Source organism: Gymnodraco acuticeps, unplaced genomic scaffold (genome assembly GCF_902827175.1).
Source record: "Gymnodraco acuticeps unplaced genomic scaffold, fGymAcu1.1, whole genome shotgun sequence".
NCBI lineage: Eukaryota > Metazoa > Chordata > Actinopteri > Perciformes > Bathydraconidae > Gymnodraco > Gymnodraco acuticeps.
Window position 1 is genome coordinate 74106 of NW_022990185.1, and position 20844 is coordinate 94949.

General features: G+C 40.4%; 1 protein-coding gene across 1 annotated transcript in view; it reads right to left on the bottom strand.

Annotated features, from left to right (window-relative positions):
- The window catches only part of LOC117547253, a 48854-nt gene that overhangs the window by 26540 nt on the left and 1470 nt on the right, over positions 1-20844 (bottom strand). Inside the window, exon 3 of the mRNA XM_034217841.1 lies at positions 8640-8879. Coding sequence (XP_034073732.1) covers positions 8640-8879 — 240 coding nt within the window. The remainder of the gene's footprint in view (positions 1-8639; positions 8880-20844) is intronic.

A 20844-nucleotide genomic window follows, 5' to 3' on the forward strand; every position in this document is an offset into this window, starting at 1 on the left:
AGTGATGTCAGTGACACAGGCTTAGAGGAAAAAGACTCCATAGCCAGCCAAGCGGGGTGAGGATGAAGTGTATTGGACCTAAGCCAATACTGTAAGATTCTTAGGTTGGAAGCCCAATAGTCAAATCTAAAGTTTGGCAAGGCCATTCCTCCAAGAGGCTTTGGCCTTTGTAGAAAGTCTTTACGAAGTCTAGGTTTCTTTTTGTTCCAAATAAACTCCAAAATTGAGCTATCAATATTTTTGAAAAAACGCTTGAGGAAGAAAAATAGGTATACACTGAAACAAATGTAGGGAGAGTATTCATTTTTACTGAGTTGATCCTCGCGGACAAATTTAAAGAGAGCAGTGACCAGCGTTCAAAGTCTTGTTGCATACGTTCTAAACAGGGTGTAAAATTGGCCTTAAAGAGACTTTTAAATGTGCTAGAAACTTGTATTCCAAGATATGTAAAGCTTTGCAGAGATACTTTAAATGGGAAGTTATGTAAAGGACATTTACGTGCGGTTGAGTTTAGAGGAAATAATTCACTTTTACCAAGATTAAGTTTATATCCTGATATGAAACCAAATGAGTCCAGCGTGGCAAGTGTAAAAGGGATTGAAACAGACAAGTTTGAGAGATACATAAGAAGGTCGTCCACATAAAGAGAGACTCTCTGTTCTGCGCCATTTCTGGTTATCCCAGTAATGAGGGGGTTAGAGCGAAGCGCAATGGCGAGGGGCTCAATCGCGAGGGCGAAAAGCAAAGGACTCAAAGGGCAACCCTGTCTGGTGGACCTATGAAGAGGGAAATATTCCGATTGATTGTTATTAGTTCTAACGGAGGCCTGAGGCGAGGAGTAAAGCAGTTTAATCCAGGTCGTAAACTTTTTCCCAAAACCAAATTTGTCTAAGGAGTAGAAGAGATAGCCCCACTCCACACGGTCAAAAGCCTTCTCTGCGTCCAGGGATATTAATGCTTCTGCAGCACTAGAAGAAGATGGGTTATAAATTGTATTAAACAACCGTCTTAAATAAAAAAAAGAGTGTCTATTTTTAATGAAACCTGTTTGATCAGGGGAGATAACAGAGGGAAGTGTCAACTCAAGGCGCAAAGCTAAGAGTTAAGACAGTAGTTTCAAGTCTACATTCAGCAAGCTTATAGGACGAAACGAGGCACAGGACAAAGGGTCCTTATTCTTTTTCAAAATGAGGGAAATCGAGGCCTGAGTGAGAGTCTGGGGTAATTTAAGAGATTCAAATGAGTCATTAAACATGTCAATTAAAATAGGAGCCAATTTATGTAAAAATGCCTTATAGAATTCAGCAGTGTAGCCGTCTGGTCCTGGACACTTGCCACATTGCATGGACTTGGCTGCAGTAGCCAGTAGGACTGTGCATCTTCACTGGTCTCACGATTCGATTCGATTACGATTATCCTGTCAACGATTCGATTCAATTCGATATCCCGATGCATCCCGATGCATCACGATTCATACCAATGCGTTGCATCCTCAATTTTCTATATTACTGCACATGGCTTATTTTTCGTCAATGCATACATGCAGTAAATACATATGAACTCTCTTTTTATTATTTAGAAAGTGCTTCAGAAATCAATAACATAAATGTCTTGACATTAATTTATAAACCAAAATAAATTAATTGTATAGGTCTAGCCTCCCTATATCTGTGTGTGAAGTTGTTCCATCCTCAAAAACAAAAAAATAATGCTTCTGCAGTCTAGAAAGAAAGGACACTGAATGTCCTGAATGTGGCATCACACACAGGACTTGAGTCTGAACACAGCAGACAACCGGAGTATTTACAACAGCATATAACAACTAAAATACTGCACTTACATTCTCTGTCTTACTGTTACATAAATCCCATGAATGTATGAGATTAAGTTAGCTTCATCATATCTCAGTAATTAAGTGAATAATAAAGTTTCTATCGGGTCACTATCAGCCTGTCACTCATTATTTTCAGGGAGGGGGCGGGGTTTGGAGGAACGGAGAGGAGACGGTGATCGCGGAAGCTTTTTTCCTCCTGCCTTCACAAACTTTGCACACGTATATATAGTCTGAAAATTGCTAGAGGACATTCATACTCTGCAATCCAAGACTTAATTAAATCCACCAAAAACCTGACATGATTGTAAAGCGATTATTTTTGAAAAACATAAACCCCTGCGCCGCAGCGACACGGAGTGATTCAGAGCGGGTCCTTCTGCTGTTGGTTCTGGACTGGTGGTGTTGTGTTGGTGGATAAAGCAGACTGCTCCGTGTTTGGTGTTGCTGTGCCGCTGTGCCGCTGTCACGTCTGTTCCCTGATCTCTGCGTCACCGACCGATTTGATATTAAAGTGACAGGAAAAAAAAACGTTATAGTAAAGCCGCGGCCGGAAAATCAGGAAGCAACGTTACTACGCTATAACCGATTATCTTCCGTCACTGCATCGAGACCGAATCGTACACGTCCGCATCGCAATGCATCGTAGAAACGATTATTTTCAACACCCCTAGTAGCCAGTTCCTCAATAGTAATATTTCTTTCCAAATCGTCAACAAAGTCAGGGTGAACGGTGGGTATATGGATTGAGTTAAAGAAACTATCCAAGTGTGAAGAGTCGGATGTGTTTTCAGAAGTATACAACGATACGTAAAAATCTTTAAACTCATCATTGATTTTCTTAGGATCAATCGTCGAGCCTGAAGAGGTCCTAATCTGGGGAATTTGTTGAGACGACGATGTCTGTCGCAGTTGATAGGCTAGCAATCTACTAGCCTTATCCCCATGTTCATGTTCATACTTATGTATGTCTACATTTCAGTAACATTTCTGTTGTGTGATCCGTAGCTAAGATCTCAAACTCAGTTTGTAAGGAGAGGCGCTCCTTGTATAAATCTGGAGAAGGAGAAGCAGAATAAATTGCGTCCAGCTGTGCAATGCGTTTCGTTAAATTATTAAGTCTTTCCCTCCTCACTTTCCTCTCATAGCCGCTGTAAGAAATTATTTCACCTCTGATGTATGCCTTTAAGGTCTCCCACAACAGGGATGCGGACACATCAGGAGTGTTGTTTATACTAAGAAAGAGATTTATTTGTCCGGAAACAAATTCCACAAAGTCTTCATTTGAAAGTAAACGGTTATTGAAACGCCATGGAGCACGGTTTTTATCCGACCCTGTGAAATGTTTCCTCATAGTGACTGGAGCATGGTCAGATATGACTATCGCATTATGGGAAATTGATTTAACAGAAGGAAGAATTCTATTGTCTACGAGAAAATAATCTATACGAGTAAAAGTGTGGTGGACATTTGAGAAAAATGAATATTCCTTTCCAGAGGGATTAAAAAAACGCCAGGGGTCAGAAATGCCAAATTGTTTTTTAAAGGATTGAATTGCCTTAGCAGACCTAGACGGCTTACAATTTCGGGTCGATGATCGGTCCAGTTGAGGATCCAGCCAACAGTTGAAGTCCCCTCCCAAAATAAGGAAATGTGAGGATATATCTGGTAGAATGGGAAATAAATGTGTAAAAAACCCATCGTCATCCCAGTTTGGTCCATATACATTGACAAGAAGCACTGGAGTAGAATCAATTGTACTACTAACAATTAAGTACCTCCCGTTTTGGTCTGCCATCACATTTGAACACACAAAAGGAATTCACTTGTGCAATAAAATATCTACTCCCCTAGATTTCCCCGTGAAAGAAGAGTGGTAGGTATGGCCAATCCAACTGGCCTTTAATCTGCTCTGATCAGAGACTCTAGGATGAGTTTCTTGTAGAAAAATTATCTGTGCACCCAGGTGCTTGAGATGGTGCAACACTTTGCTGCGCTTAACAGGATTGTTAAGGCTCCTACAGTTCCAGGTACAAAATTGAAGCCCCTCTCCATCTTGTTGTATTAATTTAGGTGAAACCATAGAAGCATCTTAAGAGGCAAGGAGTGAAGCATAATATAACATAGCAGAATGAGGTATAACGAATAACAGCATTTCGACATGTACAATGTTGATAGACCAAGCCGACACGAACAAAACACACAATATAGAACAACCCTTTGTGGTAAAAGAACCACGTTACTCCCTCCCACCTTGGCAGAAGTGCCTCCCCATGCGAGACACGGCGATCAAACCTTATAGGAATTGCTAAACGCTCCGTCGTAGCTACTACCATCCTAGGCTACTACTAACACAGCCTAAAGCTACCCAAAGAGAAAGGTGACTGGGTAAAACAAGAGTAAACACGCACAAAATAAACAGAACATTAATACGTTCGTCACACGTTTAGACATGTTGTCAGCAACTAATTATCATGGAAAGCTACAATGACTTACTGGGAGATGCAGTCCAAGTTGTCATGAACAAACAAAAAAAGTGTGACAAGGAGCCGGCTCTGCTAGCTCAGCCCTGCTCCATCACACAGCACTTGGAGTGACTGCTTTCTTGAGTTTTGTATTGACAAAGTCATTTGCAGCTGTAGGGTCTTCAAACCGATGTGTGTCTCCGCTCGGCAGCGTGATTCGGAGCACCGCTGGGTAGAGAAGTCCAAACTTAATGCCCGGACATGAGTGCAGCTGACGCTTGACAGTTCCAAAAGCAGCTCGCTTTTTAGCTCCGCCGACGTAGGATCTCATTGCAAATGTGAAAGTAATGAACTCTTACTGGTCGGGGTGCATCTCCCTCTCTGGGCCTGTCCCGTAGTGTACGATGGGCTCGATCTAGCAGGGGCTTTTCATCCAGGCGAAGTATTTCCTGAAGTAGTTTGGTGATAAACTCAGTAGGACGAGGTCCCTCCAATCCCTCCGATATGCCCACCAGCAGAATATTATTCCTTCTGGATCTCCCCTCCAGGTCCTCGCACCAATCATCAACATGTTTAGCCTGAGCTGTTAGCCTGCTAACTGTAGCTTCCAGCTCCGTTACCCGGCCGCTATGGTCCGTAGCAGCTCGTTCAAGCTCAAGCACAGTTTGCCCGTGTTGATCGACTTTAGCTTGTAATGGTCCTATTGACTCTTTTAGTTCTTTTCTGACAGAGGTAATCTCGGAGCGTAGGTTGGAAGACAAAGAGTCAACTTAGCCAAACATTTCGGCTTTCAGGGAGTCCATCATACTTTGTCAAAGTTTGGCGTCGAGTGCGTTAGCTTCAGTCACCCCTCGAGTAGCGTTAGCCGGGTCAGGCAAAGGCGAGGTTTTGCTGCGGCCTCCTCTCTGTGCTTCGGATTTTTGGCGAGCAGAAGACATTTCGGTTGTTTTGGTTAACAAAAGTCACGTACGACGAATCCTTAGTTTATGTTCTATTTCATTTCAACAATAAAATACCAAAATTGTGCAGGATTTATGAAATTAAGTCACATTCTCAGGAGCAGCGGAGAAACACGTCTTACATCCTCAGAGCCTGTGACTCCGCCCAATGTTACCAATATACTCACGGACCACTAGGGGGCGCTCACGGACCACCGGTGGTCCGCGGACCACACTTTGAGAAGCACCGGTCTATGGTTATGACGTTCCAGAGTCCAGACTGCTCTCACGCTCAGTGTTGCCAGATGGCGGTTTTCCATGAGTTGGGCTGGTTCAGAAACATTTATCACTTTAATAACTCACGGCACACGAAAAATAAAATGTCTTTCAGACTGTTAATCAATAAATCAATAAAATATATTTGTATAATATGTTTATAAACCGCGTGGTTGGGGACCACTGCTTTACAGTATAAGATAAATGGGAACTCTGGTGGTCTTCATAATGCTCCTTATATATTAAAGGTGGAGTAGGTCATTTTGGAGAAACCAGCTCGAGTGCGCTAGAATTTGAAAATACACAGCCGGAAAAAATCTGCCACTTCCTTACAGAGCCCCTCCTCCAACACACACGAACGCACACATGACCAATGAGGGCACGAGATAAGTTTGTGCACAGATGGAAGGCTGACAGGCAGGTAGGCCATCCAGTTATTTTAGCCGGGCCGGCTAAAATGATTGCGCTCTCTGATCATTCCTGTGTTTTCTTTGAGAGCTCTATTTCTGTTCACAAAATTTTTCAAAAAGAGGTAACCACAAAGCGATATTTAACTGAAAATACTAGGGAAATGTTTACTCAGAATTTTTCTTCCACACTTGCTCCTGCTAACATCTCAGTAAATGAGCTAGTAGATCATTTTAATTCAAAAATTAAAAATGTTATAGATGCTATTGCTCCAACTAAGGTAAAGTAAGTGACTGGGTAGAAAATATCTCCATGGAGAAAGGCCATGACCGTGAAAACAGAAAAAAGAGAGTGTCGAAAAGCTGAACATAGGTGGCGAAAAACAAATCTCCAGGTTCACTTTGAAATCTATAAAGAGAGACTTGGCCTTTATAATTTGGAATTTAAAAACGCACGACAGTCTTTCTTCTCTGACATCATTACCAAAAACAAAAACAATGCACGTGCCGTGTTTGCTACCATCGACAGACTAACTAACCCCCCAGTGTCAGTAGCCTCTGAATTTCTATCCACCAGGGCGTGCAATGATTTTGCCTCCTTCACTGACAACATTCAGAAAATCAGACAAGCAGTCAGTGCCTCTGCATCAGGAACAGCAAATGTGTTGCCCCTATGTCCACCTAATATCAATTCAAACACCATGACACAATTCCATCAGATTAATGATAAAAACCTAGAGGACATTATTCAACTTCTGAAATCCTCCTCCTGCTGCCTTGATATTATTCCAACAGGATTTTTCAAAGATGTTTTTCGTTGCATGGCCTCAGATCTACTTCATATAGTAAACAAATCTCTTCACTCAGGTATTTTTCCACAGGCCCTGAAAACTGCAGTCATTAAACCGCTCTTAAAAAAGAATAATCTAGATGCTTCAGTAATGAACAATTACAGGCCCATATCAAACCTGCAATTTCTAGGTAAAATCATTGAAAAAGTTGTTTTTCAACAGTTGAGTCATTTCTTGCATTTAAATAACTGTTTGGATGTGTTCCAGTCAGGCTTTCGTCCAAACCACAGCACTGAGACTGCTCTTGTAAAGGTCTTCAATGACATCCACTTAAACACAGACAGTGGCAGAACTTCATTGTTAGTATTATTAGATCTCAGTGCTGCGTTTGACACTGTTGACCACAACATATTACTAGACCGACTGGAAAACTGGGTGGGACTTTCGGAAACAGTTCTAAATTGGTTTGAATCCTACTTAAAGGACAGAAAAAACTTTGTTTCTATAAGTAAATACACATCTGAGTTGACAAATATGATATGTGGGGTTCCTCAAGGCTCCATATTGGGGCCTCTTCTCTTTAACATCTACATGCTACCACTAATAATGAAAAAACAACAAAATAAGTTACCATAGCTATGCGGATGACACACACATTTACGTAACAATTTCACCAGGAGACTATGCTCCAATTCAAACACTGAGTAAGTGCATTGAACAAATAAATGACTGGATGTGTCAGAACTTTCTCCAATTAAACAAAGATAAAACTGAGGTAATGGTTTTTGGAGCCAAGGCAGAACGTATAAAAGTTAGCGCTGAGCTTCAGCCTGCAATGTTCAAAATAACAGATAAAGCCAGAAATCTAGGTGTAGTTATGGACTCTGACCTGAGCTTCAACAGTCACATTAAAACAGTTACTAAATCAGCCTACTATCACCTAAAGAACATATCTGGGATTAAAAGACTAATGTCACAGCAGGTTTTGGAAAAACTTGTCCATGCTTTTATCTTCAGTAGACTCGACTACTGTAATGGTGTCTTCACAGGTCTCACTAAAACATCTATTAGAAAGCTGCAGCTGATTCAGAACGCCGCTGCTCGAGTCCTCACTAACACTAAGAAAGTGGATCACATCACTCCTGTTCTGAAGTCTTTACACTGGCTTCCTGTGTGTCAAAGAATAGATTTCAAAATACTGCTGCTGGTTTATAAAGCTTTGAATGGTTTAGGCCCAAAATACATTTCTGACCTACTGCTAAATTATGAACCATCCAGATCTCTCAGGTCTTCAGGGACTGGTTAGCTTTCTGTCCCCAGAGTCAGAACTAAACATGGTAAAGCAGCGTTCAGTTATTATGCTCCAAATATCTGGAACAAACTCCCAGAAACCTGCAGGTCCGCTACAACTCTGACTACTTTTAAATCCAGACTAAAGACTTTTCTTTTTGCTGCTGCTTTTAATTGAACTATTCACATCTTAAACTGCACTGTAACTTTTATCCATGTATTTTTTCTTTTAATGTTTATTTTATTATCTTTTCTTTTTAATGACTGATTTTAAATGCCATTTTCTTAATGTATTTCGTTTTTTGTAAAGCACTTTGAATTGCCTTGTGTTGAAAGGTGCTATATAAATAAACTTGCCTTGCCTTGCCTACGGCTTCCACAGATGATATTTTTTAATGGATTTTTTGTCAAAGCACTTCAGATATTCATTGCTATCGGGATGTTAAGAGCATTCCATGGAATATAACAAAAAGTGTATCTCGAGCCGGTTTCTCAAACTTACCTACCCCACCTTTAAGCTTTAAAGATGTTGCACATCTTGCCAAAACCGAAATAGTGATGTCTCAGTAGGTGTTAAGCTGAAGGAAAACTTCAAGGTTAAAATATTTAAGACAAGAGGATAATTAATTTTGAATCCTTACCAACAACACTCCGAAAACTCTGCACCAGCGTTCCATCTGAACTCGCAAAGTCCTGAACCTCCAGTGAGTCCAAACGTTGATATATCTCCCTCATGTAAGGATGTGGCATGGCCTGATGGCTTGCAGACACTTTATTAATGTGTAGCATTTCTAAGATGGCTTTGTTGCGCTCCTGGTCTTCCTCTGCATCTCTGCGCTGATCCACCATCAGCAGGCCTGTGGCCGAGCACAGCAGGAGGCCTGCCAGCATTACAACAAAAAATCCCCCAAAAAAGCCTCTGAACATCTTGGTTTCAAATTAATAACTACTACTCTGCAATGATCTTGCATCGGCACTTGTTTTCTGTTTAAGAGCTGCTGAAACCTCCTCCTGCAGTCAGCTGTAACAGTCCGTGCACTAATGGGTAAGCAGGAACCACAGGGGCTGTCAGGACTTAGTGAAGCAGTCCCACTGAAGCTGAGGAATGTGACTTTCTTTTGACAAACATGTACTGTACTGAGGCACTGGGCTGATGCAAGGACTGCTAAGACCCCAAGTGACACAAACAATAAGGTATGACAGTGCAGTCTCAATACCATGTGTGATGCTTGTTCAGAGGTGGACAAAGTACGCAGATCTTGTGCTTGAGTAAACTTAGAAGTACCAGAGTGTAGGAATGTTCTGTGACAAGTAAAAGTCATTTGTTTTTTTGTGACCAACTTTTTATTGTTTTTTTTGCCCTCACAAAAAGGACTTATACAGATACAAATTATATAGACAATATAGACAATACAAAAAGAAAAGACAAAGAAAGAAAGAAAGAAAAAATATAGGGAATTCCATTCCCATGCCACCCCGTCCCTTCCCCTTCCCACCCATCTTGCCATTTCACAGAAAATCCTACCTGATGTTTGTTAGCAATCGTCTGAGTTCATCTATCTATTATATAATATATATTATTTATATTATAGCATAACAATTTATCGTCATAAAATACATTCATACCTTTTTTTCCACATAACATTTCATCTGTTTAAACTGAATTGAGATGAACTCCTAATAATCTACAATTGCACCAAGTAAAAGTCATTTGTAAAGTAAAAGACCATTTGCTAAATTGGAAAATACATCAATGAAGTAGTACCGAAGATTACTGTAAGAACATTCCCGAACCAGAAGCCCTGGTTAAACGGCGAATTCCGTGCCAAACTGAAAGCACAGACTAGGAGATTTGGACGAGTACAGGAAGTCTAGGTACGCGCTCCTGAGAACCATGAGCAGTGCAAAGAGACACTACAAAGAAAAAGTAGAGTCTGACTTCAGAGGCTCTGTAACCAAGAACACGTGGGCGGGGCTAATGACAATGACTTGCTACAAAGGGGCAGCGTGTGGTGCTGGAGGACTGTCTGTGTGTGCAGGTGTGAATGTACAGAAGGCCCACAAGCCCTGCCCTTTTAAACAGGGTGGATGTGTTAAGCCCTGAGCCTGTTTTTCCAACACATCCTCACTCCCAGGTCGGCCTATGTTGACGTTATGTCAAGTCCCCTGTCGGCTTTTTCCAACGCAAGGGGGGGGGGCCTTAGCGTCCATTTTCAACGCAAGGGGGGGGCCCTTAGCGTCCATTTTCAGCTTTCCGGGATGTCCATATGCTTATGGACGCTCATGGAAGCACGGCGTTCGTTTGTGTCGACTGCCCTTAAAGGCAATGTGAGCGTCCATTCTCATTGGATAACGGAGAATTGTACACCCGGAAGTAAGTATTCCCCTTACTGTCGATTGATTTTACAGTGATATCTGCACTACTCATCGACTAAAAAACACCAGATTATCCTTGTTAATCACACAACATTGATTGGTTTAAATTGTGTGCAATGCTTTTGTATTTTTCCCCTTCGATTCGGAGAAACAAATGTTTTTTCGGAGTAAAGGATGGCAGAAGACACTACACTACCCAAAATCCCCAGCTATCGTTTGGACTACACCATGTGCTCTGTTTGACAAACCCCGTGATAGTCCTCAAGCTCTGTGATTGGAGAGTGTGCTCCGAGGGTTACGCCGAGCCTCGAACAGCACTTGAAATGGGATGGAATCACGGCAGACTGTCCAAAACTGGATTTGAACGGGTCCACCACGTCCCCCCTCCCCCACCCCGTCCGCAGAACTACAAATGCTGGCTATTCTGTTTCGCAACATGTTCTGTATCTATGGCACGTCTCTACTGGGAGTTGTAGTTTTAAAAGACGTTTTCGTATTTCCCATAATAAGAAGTTGCCAGTATTAAACTGTGTACATCCCTGGAGGTTTAGGGGATAGGAAACACTCACATTTAAAACATATAATTAATAAATGGGTGAAAATTGCTTGTGCCCATAATGGGCAGCATTAATATATATATACACATGCCAGCTAAGGTCAGAAGAGCTTTATTTAACAGCTGGTCTTATGTTTGTGACCCCTGTTGTTAATTGATAACATTACATTACATTACATTAATTGATTGATAAGCCTGAAACATGCACTTGTTAAGGTTCAGAGGCACATTTTGCAAATATGGCAGTAGCCATCGATCAGCTTAAGATAATATATACTTTATTGATCTCAAGTTGGAACATTTGCGTTACATCAGCATGTGTAACAGTTAAATATGCAGTGGTGTTTGTTTGTAAATCATTTAGTATAATCACAAAAATGCTGTGTTTTATATTCAACAATTCTGTGTTCTTTATTTATTGATTGTTCAATACCTGACAAGGTCGGAGATGAAATATCTACATAAATCTTATAAGAGTATAATACATCATGTATAATATCAGTTAAAATAAGTGCTTCAACATAGTTAACATTGCTGGAGGTATGCACAAATATTGATAGATGTCTTGTAATGCACTATTGAGGAACCTGCGACCCAAGTTTTTCATTCAATGCATAACTACACCATAGTTGTGTAGGCCTATATGATATGTCAATAAACCTTAGAAAATCTTGAAATCTTGAAAGGGATGTGCAAAATAGTCATTATATACAGTCTTTAATTAACTATTAGTAGAGAATAACGAGTAATTAATATACTTTATAGGGATCCTATTAATATCTAATAATAAAAATAATGAAATTCAATAACATGCTTTAACCACTAGGTGTCCCTTTATATCAGCTGTGCACCTTTATGGTGTAAATACAGCCTATCTACCAATTGGTTCAAATATAAAAGTCAGCCGAATTAGTGTTGATACTGCAAGGAGACGTATTGTGTGAAAAGAAATGTAAGATGTTGTTTAATGGCTGATATATTTATGATCCACGTCACGTTTTCAGTTCCTCATGTTTGTCTAGAAGTCTTCTCATCAGGGCTCTATAAATACAGAACTACGGCAGATATGTAATATTTAATGCAGCCGAACCGTGTATTACAATGCCGTTATGTGATGACTTCCAAAGAGAAAAGCAAGCACACTCGGAATAAAGTATTATTGTATTTTTTTTAAAATGTTTTCGGTCTGTTTCCGTTATTTGTTAATGACGATGTGCTGTGAGATGTGAGACTGGAATTGCACAGGGGAAAATAACGTAGGCTATCTTTAGATGCGGATTTTGTTAAACTAATATGTTTGCGCTGTGGACCAACACTATACATTGACGGGGAAGGGGGTAGCAATAAAGATAACACCATTAAACAGTTACACAACATAACAGAAATAATATCGATAGCAGCGTCCCTAGTGTTAGAAATTAAAATCAATATTTTGATGGCATAATGTACCTTAAATGTACCTTCAGTTTAAATGCTGTTTTATACTGAAAAACCAGAAAATTATTGTGCACAACCAGTTAAGCTTTTATTCTGAAAATCCTTCATCTCCGGTTAGCATGTGGCTAGTTTACCATTTCTTATAGAGGTTAATTTAGTAGCGAAATGACATGGAGTGATGCACACAGAAACCTACTGATTTTAACACTGCAACTATAGACGTATTATTATTGCTGAATATTAAATGAAGGTATAGTTTATTTGAATAAAGTTATTGTTTACAGACGTGGGTAAGATGTGACAACTTCCGGAATGACCAGAAACCAAACCAGCCGTGAAGTATTTTCTGTATTTTTTAGAATATTAACTACAACGTTTAGAATGTGTTAAAGGAAAAGTGATGAAAGACAATATGAGGAGAAGAGGCGTGTTTAAGTATGTATTGAATGTACAATGCCTGAATCCTCTGTTTAAACGTAACAACGGACATTAAGATGTGGAGGGCCGGCCCGCAGGGAGGAGCCTGCAGAAGCTATATAAGAGCAGCACCTGAGCGGTTCGGCCTCTTTTCTCTGCTAGCGAGGGCCAGAGACAGCTGCTTTTCTGTCGGACAATATCCTGTTTGTGACTGTACCGCGCCTTTTATGAATTAAAGTACCAATTTGAAAACATCTCAGAGACTCCATTTAGTCTCCTTTTTAAGCTTCTCTTTCCTGGACGCGAGAATAACCATCACAGTTAACACTAGCAACCACCTTGGTAACAATGAAAACGTTATGGACGCAATTTCCTGAAGTAATCTTCGTAATAACTAGCAAACTAAAGATCATGTACATCCACTGCACACATAATCTGAAATAACAACTCATATTTCTCGCATCAAATAACATCAAAACGTATTTTAATGGCCAAACTAACTTTAAAATAGGCATTTTCCATCGAGAATAAAACGAAGTTCGGCCATGTTTTTTTTTTCTGCAGGGAGAAATTTGAAGATCACGTGACGTCAAACAGAGCACATGGTGTAGTCCAAACGATAGCTGGGGATTCTGGGTAGTGTAGTGTCTTCTGCCATCCTTTACTCCGAAAACATATTTGTTTCTCCGAATCGAAGGGGGAAAATACAAAAGCATTGCACACAATTTAAACCAATCAATGTTGTGTAATTAACAAGGATAATCTGGTGTTTTTTAGTCGATGAGTAGTGCAGATATCACTGTAAAATCAATCGACAGTAAGGGGAATACTTACTTCCGGGTGCACAATTCTCCGTTATCCAATGAGAATGGACGCTCACATTGCCTTTAAGGGCAGCCGACACAAACGAATGCCGTGCTTCCATGAGCGTCCATAGAAGCATATGGACATCCCGGAAAGCTGAAAATGGACGCTAAGGCCCCCCCCTTGCGTTGGAAAAAGCCGACAGGGGACTTGACATAACGTCAACCAGGGGCGTCGCCTGGGGTAGGCATCCGGGGCTTTAGCCCCGGATGTTTTTTCTTTAGCCCCGGACAAATTCTCCCTCAATAATATAATACATTAACCTACTTTACCTATAGGACGGACGGCAGGAATGTAATTTCCCATGTTCAGTGAATGCAACACAGAGGCAAGACGACGCCACCAGACCAATCAGAGAGTTGCATGGAAATAAACGTGTTTTATTGGCTGACAGGTACGTACCTCTCCTCTGTGACAATGTTTAAACTTTAAACTGTCAGCCCCGGACGCGGAGATTCTGAAGATTAGACATTTATTTAATAAAAAAGACGGCAATTCTCAAGTGGTGGCTCACACAACAACCCCAGAGCCACCACCTGAGCCAGATGAACAAGGTATGTACCTGTCAGTAAACTTACAAGTTATGCGAACATGTAAGCAAAGCATACATTATAGCTACGTTGACGTTACTTTGAATCGCGCGGGTAAGCTAAACCGTTAGCAAGTAGCTATAGCTAGCCAGATATATTAAATAAACACTTTGTCATACAATCTAAATGTTGTGTTTTTTAGCGTTACTTGGTGATTTCAAAGAAAGCTCTCTGGGAAATGTTGACTTACTGTCTGTGTTCGACATGAAGCTAGAAGCTACCTTACAGTAGTACACAGTTGATCCTGATTCCTGAGTCCTGTCAGTTAAAGTGTTTCATAGTTAGCTTAGCTAAGCATCAACCTAGCACTGAAATATATATATATGGATGTTATGTGACAGTATTTCTGAGAAAAAGTCAGCTGAAATGGTGGCATAGTTGCCACTGCTTTACGTGTCGACAGCATGTTTGAACGTATTTGCAGCAGTACATGTGGCTGTCTGGCCACTGACGTTGCCATAACAACACCTGCATTTAAATGTGCAACCTCTTTTTGTGACAGATTTTGCATGAAAATATAATTCTTCTGATTTATATTTCCTATTGACAGCTAGTTTCTATGTGAACATTATGAGATGGACAGCCAGCTAACAAGCTTTTTATACAAATATTTCAGATCAAAGCCAATCCAGTGGGGCTCCTGAAAGGGAGCAAGGGACACTATGCTCCCAAATATTAAGCCTTGACCCGCATCTTAAAATTGATATGATCAAAAAATGATCTGCATTGTCGGAGGCCTTTTTTCCTCATTATCATGTCAAATTGTACAGCTTTCCTTAGTGTTGAATGCAGAAAGATGACTATATTAGAGTATTAAGTGAAAATGACTATATTAAAGTTTTAAGTAAATATATTAAGTGAATTACTCAAACTGCATTTGTATAGGAATGATTCTGTCGTATTGGCAGATAACTACTATAACAGTGATATCTACAAGAGATGTAAATTTAACTATTTTCAATTGGTTAGTATTACATTTTGTGACACTCATTTTAATGAAGACAAATGTGTGTATCTTGAAATTCATTTATTTGACAGAGCTGGAAACTGATACGTACTTGTTTGTGTTTACCTACAGTCATCACAGATGAGCCAAACAGAGTAGAGGATGAAGAAAGGAGAACAGGAGAAAGGGACACACAAGAAGGAGATACAACAGACAAGAACGACAATGGAGACAACAATGAACAGGAACACCAGAACAGACAAGAGTCAATGAGTAACATGACTGATTTAGGGACTGCAGATACAGGGCCAAGGCAAGTGAGACATCACTGCTTTCCATCCAGCATGTTTGGCCAGCAAAAGAGATCATTTCAACCGCAAACAGCAATTGATGAGGGATTATTATTTCCTCCTTCCATCCCTTTTTTCTGTTTAATCTGATTACTAACAACTTCTAATAATTTGACATAGTTTATGATTTAATTGGAAAATGAAGTGTTTTTAAATAATAAACCCGTTTCTGATTCTGATTCTTTGATTTCTTTTGACATATGGGTGTTGAGAGATGTATCCATAGCTCTTAATGTTGCTCTCAAAGTGCACAAGATTGATGCTTTTAACTTCAGTATTTAAAAAAAGTCTTCCTGGGGGACCCCAGAGGAGGTGAGTTCCCCCCAAAATAGCACTTTATCTCTGCTTATGTAACTCCGGTGTAGTGTCCCCTCGGCAACAGATCACTCAGAGCTGGTGATTACTTTCCTGCATTTCAATGGACAGCATATAAAAAGGACACGTGAGCTGCATTGCTTAAGAGATCCTCTCATGCTATCTCTTTTACAAAATAAGTGTCCAGTCAACAACAAAACATCAGTGATCGTATAGTGGTAGTATATTTTTCACAAGCAATGTGAAACATTAAACTTATACAAACTGGTGTACAAAACTCACATACCTGCGTTGATCTCCTGGAGTGTCTCTACTCTTTCTTCTCCACATCTCTTGTCCACCATCAGAGATTGCAAACATTTCAGAAACAACTAGAGGTCGAACAACTTGTTCGCTGGGCATGTCAAAAACCTCCCTGCTTTGATCAAGACTTTAGGGAGCCTTTCAGCCCCTCTAGCAAAGGGACTGGAAAGCAAGCTTTGAAAATTCAGTACCATCTACATGCTGTCCTGTTCCAGACACTGCTCTCAACCACTCAGGGCCTGCACAAATACCTGCAGAAAGAAACACTTGACTTGGTGCAGGCAGTAGATTACAAAACAGCAGTTGAGAACACACTGAAAAGTTACCAAAGTAACGAGAAAGCACATGAGGTCTATGACAAGACCAAGGCCCTGTGCAATGATCTTGATATTCCCGAAACTGTGACACAGAGGAAGAAGCGTAGAAACATGGAAGACTTTGTAGTCAAGGCATCATGTGGAGCAATGTGAAACATTAAACATAAATAAACTGGTGTACAAAACTCACATACCTGCATTTCAATGGACAGCATAAAAGGACTCGTGAGCTGGGTTCTGGTGCTCAGATTAGCTATTGATGATCACGTTGATAAATCATATAAAACAAATAGCCAATCACACTAAAAACATGTTGCTGTGACTGTGAGCATTAAACAATTAACATTAAACTACACAAACACAACAGTACGTTATTGTCCTTATAAAATAAAAACATACATTTTGTCCACCGAGATAATACAGGCACCTTACCCTCAAGAGATCCTCACGTGCTATGAGAATCTCCCACAATCCATTGCCGTAACAAAGCTAATGCAGGCACACGTTTGTGACACCAGATGGCGCAATTGTGTATGTGCGTGTGGGGAGTCTTGCAGTAGAACATTTGACTAGCGCCGCCACTGTGGGCTAAGCCCCGAATGTTTCCAGGTCCAGGCGACGCCCCTGACGTCAACATAGGCCGACCTGGGAGTGAGGATGTGTTGGTTTTTCAGGCCTCAGGCTCGAAAATGACATTCCCAGAACAAATGACTATATCTTCCCTTCTAAAAGGGGTAAATTAATCATCTTTTTTTTCTCAAAGCAATGATACACCTGTGAGTTGGCTGTAGGAGTGTCAGAATCAATATAGATGTTTTTATTAGTAAAGTAGTAAAGTCAATTCAGATTGAACATAGTAAAAATTATAGTTTCGGTCTAAAAAAAACCCCATTACTTATAGTGAAAACCACCCTTGAATGATGGGATAGTAGCCAAAAAACCTTTAGGAATCCAAACTATAACATATAATAAGTACCCTGTATCAAGATTGATGCACAAACAAGTGAAATGTGACCTTTTTAGAGAGGTTTAGAAAAAGTAAGTCCAGGCGGACTCACCTCTGGGTACATTTGGGTGTATTTGCCGTATCTCTGGAACCCATTGGTCGATTTGGGGGATTGACACCTCTTTGTACAGATGTAGCACCTCATTTCAGACTCCAGTTTACAGCTTCCTGCCTACGACCTGCCTAAGACCAGTATCGAGGAATGTTAAGCCTTCCCACTATTTTCCAAGAGGGCGTTGCCAGATTTTTAATTTAATATGATACATTTAATTAATATGTTTGCGCTGTGGACCAACACTATACATTGACGGGGAAGGGGGTAGCAATAAAGATAACACCATTAAACAGTTACACAACATAACAGAAATAATATCGATAGCAGCGTCCCTAGCAACCACCTTGGTAACAATGAAAACGTCGCGATTTCCTGAAGTAATCTTCGTAATAACTTGCAAACTAAAGATCATGTACATCCACTGCACACATAATCTGAAATAACAACTCATATTTCTCGCATCAAATGACATCAAAACACATTTTAATGGCCAAACTAACTTTAAAATAGGCATTTTCCACCGAGAATAAAACGAAGTTCGGCCATGTTTTCTTTTTCTGCAGGGAGAAATTTGAAGATCACCTGACATAGACGCCAGCCATTGGAATGAATGGTGAAAAAAACGGGGTTTGTCAAACAGAGCACATGGTGTAGTCCAAACGATAGCTGGGGATTCTGGGTAGTGTAGTGTCTTCTGCCCGTTCAAATCCAGTTTTGGACAGTCTGCCGTGGTTCCATCCCATTTCAAGTGCTGTTCGAGAATCAGCGTAACCCTCGGAGCACACTCTCCAATCACAGAGCTTGAGGACTATCACGGGGTTTGTCAAACAGAGCACATGGTGTAGTCCAAACGATAGCTGGGGATTCTGGGTAGTGTAGTGTCTTCTGCCATCCTTTACTCAGAAAAATATTTGGTTTCTCCGAATCGAAGGGGAAAAATACAAAAGCATTGCACACAATTTAAACCAATCAATGTTGTGTAATTAACAATGATAATCTGGTGTTTTTTAGTCGATGAGTAGTGCAGATATCACTGTAAAATCAATCGACAGTAAGAGGAATACTTACTTCCGGGTGTACAATTCTCCGTTATCCAATGAGAATGGACGCTCACATTGCCTTTAAGGGCAGCCGACACAAACGAATGCCGTGCTTCCATGAGCGTCAAATCCCGCCGCAGATGGGAATACATTGCAATCAGTTGAAAGCTATTTGCGTCCCTTTATGACGCTGAAGGAGCCTAGGAGCGTCACAACTGGACGCCACGGACACTGACCAAACGTCGCTCCTGGACGCTTAGGGAGTGAGAGTGTGTTGGCTGGAGAAGAAAGATCAGGGGGGAGGGGGGAGAGAGCTGTGGTTTATGGGCCATTAGTTGTCTGAGAGCTGCCGTTTCATTCAGACTGTTTAAAAAACGGTAACGGACTATTTTTCTTAGCGGATGCATGTCAATTTAAATCAATACATACAACAACTATTTTTCAAATCAATAAAACATTTTCTAAATCCATAAAAGCATTTCAATTAATATTGGGAGTCATGTCGTTACTTTGTTGAGAATGTGGCCATGTAATAAGCGGGATAATTTGCAGCGACTTGTTCCTTATGGGGAAAATAACACCCTTCAGCTGATCAAGATCCCTCCGCTACACGTTGGGATCCTGATCTGCCGACGAGGCTCCATTCAAATATAAATATTGTTAGTGAATTACTGAGTTTAGGCACGTTAATAACATTTTAATGAACAGTACATTACAGTATATTCATATTTGTAAGTGATTTCATGTCAATTCGGCGAATATAAACATAAATGATCGTGGTGAAGATGATGATTAAATTAGGATTACAAATCGAGAGCCGAGCTGCATTTCCTCCTGTTCGTTTTTTCCGACTAAACAACATTATTTTGTTAAATAACAACATGGTGATGTTTTGTAAATGATTACATGTCTCTTATTTAGCACAGAGTATGATATCCGTGACATATGGATCTTAACAAAGTTCCGCTGTAGGCCTACATCCAGATACAGTACGTATCTGACTTTATTTCACATGAGCTCCAGTGTGGAACCCTATGGTGGAACCCCACTGCACCCCCTGGTGGATCAATGATCCATTGCAGCTGGCTTCATAATAATTACATTTATTTATCACGGGGGAGGTCTCAAGTCAAGCTGGAGGTTTTCTCTTGAGCGAGGGCAGATCACGTACCAATCACGGCCCTCGCTTTTCAAACTGTCTGAAATGAAGCGCTACATCTGTAACCGTTAGAGCAGGGTGTCAAACTCAAGGCCCGGGGGCCAAATCCGGCCCACCACTTCATTTGATGTGGCCCACAAGAGCTTGCAAATAATATAATACGTTTATTATAAGGTCACGAGCCGCTTTACAGGAGCACGTTGCCCATAAACTACATGTCCCACAATGCATCTCATTTTGTGAGATGCTCACTGCAATTACTCGACTTCTGCTTTCAGGCGTAGTTAATTATTAAGTTATTACCCTATCCGATAATAATCCAATGCAGAGGAAATATTGTAAAATAATACATTATTTTATATATATATATTATTTATATTTATCTATGTATATTTATATAGTCTTAAAGTTACCACCGGCCCTTTGAGTGCAACCATAATTCTAATGTGGCCCGCGATGAAATTGAGTTTGACACCCCTGCGTTAGAGCCAATAGAATCGAGGGGAAGTTCCTAAATCCATTTAAACATTACCATTGATGAGTTAGAATGATGCGCACGCAGCTTGCCCAAAACCGGAAGCTCGGTTACACTCTATATGACAAATATGTTTATTGCTATACATGTTATGATGGATTATCATAAATCTTTTCAAAGTGACACAGAGACATTGGATTAACCTTCAGCAGCGTTCATATGCGTTTTAATGCCCTTGAACACAACTTTTGATCAGAAAACATCAAAGGTAAGACGTATTTGCCATTTTGGCCCCGTAAAGTGAAGTTGTGTGTTGTCTTTCCTGGATTTCGCTGCCGTGAGTTTGGTCGCACAGTGATGATACTTATACCAATGGAATCTATGGGATATCAGCTTTCATATGATATCTAGTATGTGCAGATAGTTAGTGCTAATTTAAGCTTGGTGTTACCCTTGTGTTTTGTTTAGCTGAAAATTCATATTGTCTGATAGCTGAGTTTCTTCCCGTTAAGTGGGTATGACACATTAATAGGTTGTTAAAGGTCCCATGCCATGCTTTTCCGGTTATTACCCGTCCCCTTGTGTGTTATGAAGGTTTTTATGCATGTAAACTGTCTGCAGAGCCACAACCCCTCAAAGT